The following is a 12250-nucleotide window of genomic DNA, read 5'->3' as shown; positions in this document are numbered from 1 at the left end:
ACTCTACCAGTGTTTATTAGTAGTACTCTACCAGTGTTTATTAGTAGTAATCTCCCCGTGTTTATTAGTAGTACTCTCCCAGTGTTTATTTGTAGTACTCTACCAGTGTTTATTAGTAGTACTCTACCAGTATTTATTAGTAGTACTCTGCCAGTGTTTATTTGTAGTACTCTCCCACTGTTTATTACTAGTACTCTACCAGTGTTTATTAGTAGTACTCTCCCAGTTTTTATTAGTAGTACTCTCCCAGTGTTGATTAGTAGTACTCTACCAGTGTTTATTAGTAGTACTCTCCCAGTGTTTATTAGTAGTATTCTACCAGTGTTTATTAGTAGTACTCTACCATTGTTTATTAGTAGTACTCTCCCAGTGTTTATTAGTAGTACTCTACCAGTGTTTATTACTAGAACTCTACCAGTGTTTATTAGTAGTACTCTCCCAGTATTTATTAGTAGTACTCTACCAGTGTTTATTAGTAGTACTCTACCAGTGTTTATTAGTAGTAGTCTACCAGTATTTATTAGTAGTACTCTACCAGTATTTATTAGTAGTACTCTACCAGTGTTTATTAGTAGTACTCTACCAGTGTTTATTAGTAGTACTCTCCCAGTATTTATTAGTAGTACTCTCCCAGTGTTTATTTGTAGTACTCTACCAGTGTTTATTTGTAGTACTCTACCAGTGTTTATTAGTAGTACTCTACCAGTATTTATTAGTAGTACTCTACCAGTGTTTATTAGTAGTACTCTCCCAGTGTTTATTAGTAGTACTCTACCAGTGTTTATTAGTACTCTACCATTGTTTATTAGTAGTACTCTCCCAGTGTTTATTAGTAGTACTCTACCAGTGTTTATTAGTAGTACTCTACCAGTGTTTATTAGTAGTACTCTCCCAGTATTTATTAGTAGTACTCTCCCAGTGTTTATTTGTAGTACTCTACCAGTGTTTATTAGTAGTACTCTACCAGTATTTATTAGTAGTACTCTACCAGTGTTTATTAGTAGTACTCTACCAGTGTTTATTTGTTGTATTCTACCAGTGTTTATTAATAGTACTCTACCAGTGTTTATTAGTAGTACTCTACCACTGTTTATTTGTAGTACTCTCCCAGTGTTTATTAGTAGTACTCTCCCAGTGTTTATTAGTAGTACTCTCCCAGTGTTTAATAGTACTCTTCCCGTGTTTATTAGTAGTACTCTACCAGTGCTTTGTTTATCCAAATACCAGTTTGCACTCTGACTTATGATTGGTATGTGTGACTTAACACAGCTCGTTGATGCAATCTATTCAGTTGATTGAAGGCATATGTGGGATATAGAATTCTGTCATGAAAACACCAGGTATGTAAAATCTTGGACTACTTGAATTTGTTAAACAAGCACCATGACTAGAGTACTTAAAGAATTGTATAAATATGTGTTCTGATTTCAGTTTCAGACGATTAACGTTTAAATTCTGGTCCACTTTTGAGTAATGGGGAACTAAATACAAGTGCAGGTTTCCGAAAATTATCCACTTAATCTTGTTATTTGATCTTTCTTGTTAGTCAAGTGTTAAATTGAGCACGCAGTATGTGGAACCGACAGATCAAAAGACCTTCTGGGCAGTCAGAAAATAATTAGATCAGTAGAATAAGGAGTTCCATGTGGCACTATGTCTTGTTTCTATGATAGTTTTGGATTGTAAATAAAGAGTGCAGCACTAAAAAACAAATCAGATATGAACTGGTTCCAATCAGGAACATACTTGATGCATGCATCTCTTTTCAAGTGCTTTTGACAGGATAATTTCAGTGCAGTTGTATTTACTGTAAGAATAAATGTGGCTAACAACATTCACTATTAAAAAAGGACAGCAACTTCAGGTGGACATCAACTTGTTCAATGTGAAAATCTTGAACATGTGGCTGGAGACACAATTTTCTGCAAATTGATTGGAATTAGTATCTCACTGCCAAGTGCCAACACACTGAATCATAGAGTCACTATAGCACAGAAACAGGGTATTTTGGCCCAATGAGTTCACACTGTCCATCGCAAACTCACTTAAACTAATTCTGCCCTAGTTCCACATTATTCTCCTCACCTCCCCCCTGATTCCTTACATACTAGGACAAACTACCATGGCCAATTGATTTACCAACCTGTGAATTTAGGAGGAAATGGTGTACCCAGAGGAAACCAATGTGGAGACAGAGTAAAGATGCAAATTCCACACAGACAGCACCAGAGGTCAGGGTTGAACCTGAGCTGCTGGAGCAGTGAGCAGTCAGCTCCACTGGCTGTAAACTGTGATGCTGAATATGGAGGAAGGAGCTAAGCTAACCACTAAAATTCTATTTCCATCTTTTTTAACAGCATGTTAAGTGTTAGTCACTGCCAAACAAACTCTCTGGTGCTAAAAATGAACTTTGTGCAAAAAGTCCTTGAGTTCAATCTTTAATTGTGATTAAATGTACAGAAAGATCCAGGGTAATATTTTTCTAAATTTTCTTTCTATTTTTGCACTCTCTTAATCCTTTTTTATTTCATTTTTTGGATCTGATTTTACATTGAAGTCACTGTTCTAATTGACAATGCCTTAATTAGATTGTTTGCTGTTCGATCCCAAGTTCTGAATTGAAATTGTTAAGGAGATACATAGTTTCTTGACCTGTTCTCACAGGACCCAGATACTCTGTTAGGACATCACACTATTCAAATCTCTAATTTACAGGAACTTTCAGTGCAGAAGGTCACAGCAATTAAATAGGCTGGGGCAAGTCTAACGAACAATAGCTGCAGTTCGTTCACCAGCTACAGGAAATTCTGGCACATTATGTTTATAAACCATTCCTTTTAGCTACAATGCACTCCACTAATCTAAACTGCCCTCTTACCCTTTTGTACTGTAGTTTAGCACAATTAATCATTCATTAATGACATGGTCATGCAGCAAAAGCTTTAAAAATGTGTTAATAGCTGAGTCATAAAGGTGAGAATAAACTGATGTGCCATTTTATTTCAATAGCAGATATTGTTCTACTCAGGGTTTCCCCAGTGAGATGCTTGCCAGTCACCTGATACATGTTTTCTTTGTTTTTGATGAATAGTACACTGTACTGTGCTTGATTGGTTTCTCACCAGAAAAGCAAATGACTTCAAATTATTTCATTCTGAAGGATCAACAACATTGAGAAGAATTTGTGACAATATCAACTTAAATGAAATATGCATTTTTTTGGAAAATTTGATGTTACCAGGACAAATACAAGGTATTTTGCTGTACAGAACTAAAATCTGGAAGAAGGTATTGCAGGAAGATAGTTTTGTAAACCATCAAAGCCACCATTTGCCAAGACAGACCCAATTGTTACTTTCCTAATGGACTAGATTTTCACAAAAATCAAATGTTTGAAGTCCGTGAGAGATCTGGGTACAGGTGGATGTATAAACATTTTTTACAAAGATGAAATAAGTTTCTGAATGTGTAGTTTAAGATCTAATCCAATGCTGCAATTGATGATCCAATCTCATGCCAATATAATTAAGAGCAGTTATGTTACTAATCCACACATAATTAATACAGACTACCTAGAATTAAAGCAATAGTTATTGACACTGAAACAGATATTAATCAACATTACTCTGTCCTGAAAGAATTTAATCTGTGCAGATCTTAGGTGAACCCAACCACATTTCCCATGTGACTGATAGAGATTGGGATCATAGAATTGTTATGGGAGAAAAGGAAGAATCAGCCCATTGAGTTCAATGCCAGTATTGAGAAAAAACAACCTGATCAATCCATTTCCCTGATCTTTCCACACAGCTTTGCCAGTCCAATTTGAAGCTATCAGCCTTGCAGGCAGTGAATTCCATTTTCTAACTACTTTCTAATTTTCCTCATATTCGCTGTATATTGTGAGAATTTTGGACCTCATCTAAGGAAGGATGTGCTTGCATTGGAGCAAGTCAAGAGGAGGTTTATGAGAATGATCCCAGAGATGAGAGTGTTTGATGGCTCTTGGCCTGTACTCGCTGTACTTTAGAAGGATGTGGGGGTGGGGGGGGGGGGTGGGAAGGAGGGGTAATTTCATTGAAATCTATCAATTTTTGAAAAGCCTGGATAGAGTGGATGTAGAGAGAATGTTTCCAATAGAGGGAGAGTCTAGGACTAGAGGGTACAGCTTCAGCATAAAAGATCACCCCTTTAGAATAGAGATAAGGAGAAATTTCTTTAGGCAGAATTTGGAAATCCATGGAATTTGTTGCCACAGATGGCTGTGGAGGCAAAGTCATTGGGTACATTTTAAGCTTGTTGATAGGTTTTTAATTAATAAGGGTGTCAAAGATTACAAGGAGAAGGCAGGAGAATGGGTTGAGAGGTAAAATACACCAGCCATAATTTGAATGGTGGTGCTTTTTGATGGGGTGAATGGCCTAATTCTGCATGTACATCTTATGGTCTTATGGAGAGTTATGCTACATTACAAGGTAGAATCAGTGCTCCTGTGTTGTTTGTGCTAAGGTTATCCATGAAGGGAACTCAGGTTGAAGATATGCATACATTATAGCTTCTTCATGAGCCTTTTGTTTTATATGTATAGCAAGGTGACAGGCCCTTCCAACCCACAAGCCCGTGCCTCCAAATATGCTGATTAACATAACTTCTGTATGTTTTTGAAAGGAGGGAGGAAACTGCACATTAGAGTTAGGGTTCGGGAGCAGACATGGGGAGAATGTATAAACTCCTTAAAGATAGCACTGGATTCGAACCCAGTTGTTGGCAATGTAATAAAATTAAAATAAATAAACCTTTTAAAACCCAAATGAATGTATTTCCCTGAACTGCTCATCTCTGATTTCTATATTTCAATGCATAGATGAAGAAGTCAGACGAGCGGACCAAAGGTAAGTACCTTTAGATATATTGAGTATTTTAAAATTAGTTACCAAAGGTAAGTACCTTTAGATATATTGAGTATTTTAAAATTAGTTACCAAAATATCTGTTCAAAAAATTGGCATAACCACTGTGCTAACCATGCTGCCCTATTTGCCTTATAATGACACTGAATGAGACCATTTGGCCTATTAGTTTCATGCTGCCTAAGAGAGCAAAATTCCCATAGTCCTATTTTCCCTTCTCTTTATTTTCCTATATCCTTATTTTCTCTTAAAAAGTGCCCATCAATTCCCCTTTTAATCTTTTTTTGCCATTAATCTTGAATGAAGGATAGTTTATAGCAACCTTTGAGCCAACCAATAAATTTTAGGGATGTGGCAGGAATAAAGAGCACTTGGGACAAACTATTGGAAACAGAGAGAACATACAAACTTTGTACAGATAGCACAGGGTTGGGATTAAACACAGGTCCCTGCAGTTGTGAGACATCAACTCTCACCAATGCACCCTTTACACTGGAGATCCTTCCTGTTGACAATGCTTTACTTGCTCAAATAGTATTTGTGTCACATGTCCCTTTACTCACTGTTGATTAAAAGTGATATTTTGTGATTTAAATAATTCTATTACATTCATTATTTATAGTTACATGCATTACAAAATATGGCATTTTTAGAACTGTGTAAAACAATTGAGTGGCCTTAGCTAAGCATTATTAAAAATAACCATTTTCACATATAATCTAATATGTTGATTAAAATTGCAATCTTTCTCATTATTCATTGATAAAACATTTTTCTCTTTTGATTGCATGTCCAACTCAAAAGCGTCATAGTGAATCTTTTTTCCTTGAATCATAGAGTCATGTACAGCACAGGAACAGGACCTTTGGCCCATTGTATCAATGCTGATCATCAATTCCCCACTTTCCAGTATTTAGTCTACAACCTTTTGTGCTTTGGCTGTTCAAGTACTCATCTACATTTAATGTTGTTAGTGATGCCACACAGTCCAATGGAGCATGGTCTTGTAATAACAGAGAATTCAGCCCCACAAGGAAGATGCAAAGATTAATCCTACCAGTGTTATTGTGGACAGATTCATCTGTGATAAGGAGACACAATTTACAGGCTATTGTTAAATACTGCAAGAAATTTCAGAATTAAAAGCATTTTAACTCTCTTCCATTCCTTTTGCTGTTAAGTATCATGTAGGTATTAATATTGATACAAATTTTATGTTACTTTTGGATATGGAGCTCCTCTGACTTTGGTTTTGCAAACTGAAATTAACTGACCGAGTCCAATCAAATTATGACCACTTTATGGATACTCAATATACTTGGATATTTTTAAATATTTTAATGTGTCTGGTGTACATAACTTATGATTGTTAAATAAAATTAGCTACGTTGAGTTAATCAAACATAGTAGGAAGTTGACATTTTGAAGAGGATGTGAACAAATAAGATTTGAAAGATTGCAATGAGGGGATCAAGAGTTGTTGAATATATTACATCTTTGTTATTGCTTTAAATTTTTTAATTAAAAAATTAAATTTTTACATGTAGCATAGAAACAGGCCATTTCAGCTCACGAGCCAGTGCTGCCCAATTACACCCAATTAAACTATGTTTCAAATGGTAGGAGGAAACGGAACCCCCCCTCCCCCTCTATGAACCCCATGCAGACATGGGAGAATGTACAAACTCCTTACAGACAACGCGGGATTCGAACCCTGGTTCTGATCGCTGCCGTGTAACAGCTACGTTAACCGTGCCACCCTGTCAGCTTATCCTTCCACCTTTATCTCCTAACTCATAAAGTTATGGGAGATGTAATAAAGCCTTTATATCTCTACTTACACTTTTTGAATTAAGATGTTTAGAATGGATCTATTATTGCCTGAAATTTATATTATACCTGTACTGTTATTAAAAAGCACCAAATATTTTTGATTCAAATTGGCATTCCTTCAATCTACAAAAATATTTTAAATGTGCAACTCATCATTAAATCTTTTCTTATCTTCTCTCCTATTCCCTTCAGTATTGATGGTATTATGCACATTACTTAACTCTTGTCCTGGTTTCAGTTTATTTACTTCAAAGATTCATGCAGAACATCAAGGATTGCCTTTTTTTTATCACTTCAAAATGTGCAAGGACTAATTACAAAAGAACATACGAAACTAAAGAACAATTAATCTTGGGAATGTTTTAACAGCTTCACACAGGAAAATTAAAATAAAAGCAATTTTTGTAATTTATCTTAGGAACAAACAGATGAGAAAGGCCCAAGAAATGTGCAACAGAATATATTAAGTGCTTAAGATAATGTCACTAAATCATGAATGAACAGTTAATATCATATCAAATCCTTTATGTGCCAATGTATTAAAGTAATTTATTGTTCTTCACTGTACAGAATTTGAACAGAAGTACACCACCCTTCAGAATTTAATACTTGCTTTAAAGCAGGGGCCTCAAGCTTGCGGCCCGCGGGCCAACTGCGGCCCTCGGGACGATAGTTTGTGGCCCCGCCTTAATATGAAAGTTTAATGTTAGTGTGGCCCGCGAGTTTGATATGATTGGCACTTTTCGGTGTTGTGTGCGGAGCTGAACGAACCTACCAATCACGGTGGGGTATATTGCTCTCGGGGGCGGGACATCGGCTGTGCTTATTGCGAATATAAGCATATTTGTGTGCATTTTCTATTTGTCATTATATGCACGCGGCACATGCGCAATTTCCGCGGCCGCTCCCGCTTCACCCACTTCGGCGTCCAGTCTGAACCCGGAAGTTGTTGCTCAGCGGGACAGAAAAAGAAGCGGAAAAGACGCATCGGCTAAACACTGAAACTTCAACACAAAATGTTTCAGTATATACTCAGTCGCTCTTGATGAGACCACAGACATCACCGACACTGCCCAGCTCGCAATCTATGTTCGTGGTGTTGATGACAATTTTGAAGTCACAGAGGAGTTGCTCACAGTAATTCCAATGCATGGCCAGACCACCGCTCAGGAGATATTTTACTAGCTGTGTGATGCCATTGAGAATGCTGGTTTGCCATGGAAGAGGTTTGTTGGAATAACAACCGATGGAGTGCCATCAATGACAGGGAGGAAAAATGGACTGGTGGCACTTGTTAAAAAAAACTGGAAGAGGAGAGTGTGGAAGAGGCCATTGCTCTGCACTGCATTATCCATCAGCAGGCTCTTTGCAGCAAATGCCTGAAGTTTGACAATCTGTTGTTTGTGAAATGCATCAACCAAATCAGATCCAGGAGCTTAAAGCACAGAAGGTGCTTTTTTAGAGGAAATGGAGTCAGATTATGGGGATGTGCTCTACTTCACCGAGGTACGTTGGCTCAGCAGGGGAAACATATTGAAGAGGTTTTTTGAGTTGAGAGCGGAAGTGAATGCCTTCATGGAGAAAGATGGGGTTGCTGTTCCCGTGCTAAGTGATCCCAAATGGCTCATGGACTTAGCTTTTATTGTTGATATTACACATGTGCTTAATGTACTGAACAAGAAGTTACAAGGCCAGGGGCAACTTGTCAGTGCTGCCTATGACAACGTGAGAGCATTCTCTGCGAAACTTATGTTATGGAAGGCCCAGCTTTCTCAGACAAACCTTTGCCATTTCCCAGCATGCAAGGCCCTCATGGATTCAGGCACACCATTCAGTGGTGAGAAGTATGTGGATGTCATTTTGAAGCTCCAGGAGGAATTTTATCACAGATTTGCAGACTTCAAGATGCACAGAGCCACATTTCAAATTTTTGCGGACCCCTTCTCCTTTGATGTGCAAGATGCCCCTCCTGTGCTTCAAATGGAGTTCATTGACCTGCAGTGCAACTCTGAACTCAAAACCAAGTTCAGGGAGGTGAGTGCAAAAGCAGACAAGCGTGAGCAATTTTTGAGAGAATTGCCCCCCAGCTTCCCTGAGCTTTCCTGAATGTTCAAGCGGACCATGTGTCTTTTTGGGACCAAATACTTGTGCGAAAAGCTCTTCTCTACCTTGAACTTCAATAAGTCCAAGTACAGGTCCAGACTTACTGACGAGCATCTTCAAGCCCTACTGAGGGTCTCAACTGCCTCCTCCCTTAAGCCAAATGTGGCTCGGCTATGCGAGAGGAAGCGCTGCCAGATCTCTAGCAGTAAGAAGTAGCCAGAAGAAGACATGTTCATAACAGTTTATGTTCAATGTTCCATTCATGTTCAGAAAGTTAAAGGTTAAAGAACTGTTAATACAGACATTTGAATCTGAATAATAATAATTACGATTCTCCAGTCAGCAACTATATGTGGTTTCTTCAGTCTTCTATATCTGCTGTATTATTATTATTTTCAGTATTATTATTTTCATTTAATTTATTTATTACTGATCGATTTTATTTTTTTTCTTATGAATTGTTAATTTATTTATTTTTTCATCTTATTTTGTGTTAAAAAATAAAAATAAAAATAAAGACATTTGATAACATTGGAATGTTTTTGTAAGAGCTTTTCTTATGGAAAACCTGATGTGGCCCAGCCTCACCTAGACTCTACCTCCAGAGGCCCCCAGGTAAATTGAGTTTGAGACCCCTGCTTTAAAGAAAGGTAATGTTAAGGAATAAAAGAATCAAAAATACAGTTTGTCATTCCCATTTAAGTTCTGTAATAGTAAGATGAAAAAATTTGATTGCAGTCAATGTGAATGAATAAAAAGTACATTTTATTTCATGTACTTAAAGCAAACAAAAACAACAGATATCAAGTAAACAAATAGAAAAGGTTAATCTTCATAAATGGAATGTGTTATGGAGCTTGCATCATTTCTCATCTGTTCTTAAAACATATACTATTTCTTTCCAAGACCAAACATAATTTAAGAGTCAATTTGCCCAGGTGTTGTTAAAGTTTCGGGAGTACTGTGACTACATTATAATGAGGAAGAATCTTTACAGTTTGATTTACTTACACACATTATTCCACACTGCTCAACTGATTTAACTACCATCTATAAAATAAAGAAACTGCTAAAATTGGACTCACCATTACAATGATTTAACACGAATCATAATTAAAACCATATTAATCTGTTTCCTAAATGGTTCATGCTGTAGAATTCACTCACCCTATCAAAGAAAGATGGGCTTTTGTGGACATAAAATTTTATTGTATGTTTTCCAAAAAAAAGTCTTCTTTAATTTATGCCAATTTATTGAACAGTTATTTCAGTAACCAATTTTGAAATACACAATGTGTCTAAAGGTACTTGCCTCTGGGAACTGCCAATAATATCTTCATTATGGTCCGCTCGTCTGACTTCTACATCTATGCATTGAAATACAGAAATCAGAGATGAGCAGTGTTTGGGTTTTAAAAAGTTTATTTATTTTAGTTTTATTTTATGCCTTTCAGTGGTGTAAGCTATCTTATGCAAATTTGATTCCGTTTATTTTTTTAATTTAAAAAATAGCATTTATTGAAGTGTTTTAAAATATCTCTCATTGCCATGCTTCAAGGTGGATTGGTATTACAAGGGAGCAAGAGGCAAATGTAATCACAGGAAAAAGAACTGGTGAAAGGTAAACCAATCAGTTTGAATATCTAGAAATTCTGCATGCGAAAGATCCAGCTGCTGTGCCAATACTGCACATTTCTGTGGTCTCCAACCCTGACCTAACAAACTCACCAGTTAGAGAAAATTTATGTTCATGGTCCATCTCAATTGTTCACTCGCCCTATTTGGTCAAAGGATCCATCAGTTGCCTGCAATTATTGAGTACACCCAGCATGCTCCTTCTTCATGACTCCATTCACCTTCTCCTAGCCTGTGTATTGGAAAGGTGATTCAGGTTAGTTATAATTTTCTTTTGGTGCCTGGCTATATTAATGAGGGGGGAAGGAACCTCATTGCTAGGCTCCGTCTGGAGGCCAGTGCACCCCACGGTTCTTAGATTATTGGCTCCCCCAAATATACTGAGTCTTTTCAGTTAAAAAAAAATCATCGCAGTAGAGGCAAGGCTGCAACCGGTTACATCTTCTCGAGCCCTGCAAATGCATGTGATCCTCGTTGCTTCATTAAGGACAAAATTCACACCATCATTTCACAGACTTGATAAAAGTAAGGGCATGGAGCTGGCAGTAGGTTCCTGTTGCTTCCTGTTGAGTCCAAGAATGAATCTGACAGAAGTTCTGAAGAAATTTATGATCAAAGCTGGAATGAAGTGTGTGATTGCAACTTTGAATGAGATAGGCCTTGATGTTGATAGGGCATACAGATCCAACTGAACTTGATGTCAGGATCTCATTATATTTTTTTCTTTCAAAAATAAATTTACCTAAAGGCACTTTCAAGAGCTAGAAACTAAGTAAATTTACACACGCCTCTTTTCAATCAAGATTGATAATCTTATTCAAATGTCCTGTATAAATTCTAGGCATTTATGTTGTGCATGTGGTCAATGCTGAGATCTTGAACAGAGCTGGAAGTCAGATAAGCCAATGTCAAACTTTCAGCTCACTCCTGATTTACTCCATGGTCAAGGCATTCAGGAACAAACTATGTTTGTTTACATCCTGTTTACCTATTCAGTCAATCTTCAGTCTCTCAAAAGGCATTTAAGGCATCTAGGAAAGAGCTCCACCCATGCTGACCTATGGATGGTGATCGTAATCCATTTGAGACAGCAGGTTTTCTCTTTCTTTACTGTCCTTTGCCATGTCTCCTTGGTTTGAAACCTTTTAGACTTTCCACCTGGTGTCCAGAACAGAACTGGTCTGAACTGTGCATTTGACACACATGTCCAAATTATTTCATTGTATGGATAATAATTTCATGTTGTCCTCCAGACAATTCCAAAGTTCTGTAGGTCTTCTGAAGATATTATTTTGTAAGTCTCCACTTGAATTTTTAAAGTTTTAGCACTCCAAGCTGCACAGCTCAATGAATTTGAAAATAAATTTGAAGATCATTCAGCTTTTCTTTGGTAAGCATAAATTCTTTAGCATGGAAAGCACAAGTTGGTTTTCCTGGTATTTGTTTGTTGATGCTGGTTACCATCTTGCTTCATGGACTCTTGGAATCACTCAAATTTTCCTTTGCATGGCTATTGATGAAAGTTGGATTGAAACAAGGTCAAAGTGGCAAATTTAAATTTAGACATACAGTACAGTAACAGGCCATTTCGGCCCATGAGTCCGTGCTGCCCAATTTACACCCCATTAACCTATACCCTGGTACATTTTTGAACAGTGGGAGGAAACTGGATCCCGTGGAGAAAACCCACACAGACACGGGGAGAATGTATAAACTCCTTACACACAGCGGAGAATTTGAACCTTGGTGTTGGCGTTGTAAAGGTGTTGC

General features: G+C 37.3%; 1 protein-coding gene across 3 annotated transcripts in view; it reads right to left on the bottom strand.

The window, feature by feature from the left end:
* The window catches only part of LOC138753515 (formin-like), a 395939-nt gene that overhangs the window by 22115 nt on the left and 361574 nt on the right, over window positions 1–12250 (bottom strand). Inside the window, exon 18 of one of the 3 annotated variants that reach the window (XM_069916624.1) lies at window positions 10157–10212. The exons of the other annotated variants lie outside the window; for them this stretch is intronic. Within the exon in view, the coding sequence (XP_069772725.1) occupies window positions 10185–10212 (28 nt within the window). The 3' untranslated portion in view covers window positions 10157–10184. Of the gene's footprint in view, window positions 1–10156; window positions 10213–12250 lie in introns of those variants that run through there. 3 annotated transcript variants of the gene reach the window in all.

The sequence above is a fragment of the Narcine bancroftii genome, chromosome 2, assembly GCF_036971445.1.
Source record: "Narcine bancroftii isolate sNarBan1 chromosome 2, sNarBan1.hap1, whole genome shotgun sequence".
Lineage (NCBI taxonomy): Eukaryota > Metazoa > Chordata > Chondrichthyes > Torpediniformes > Narcinidae > Narcine > Narcine bancroftii.
The sequence above is the reverse complement of the archived record's forward strand: the minus strand, read 5'-3'. Positions and strand labels throughout refer to the sequence as shown.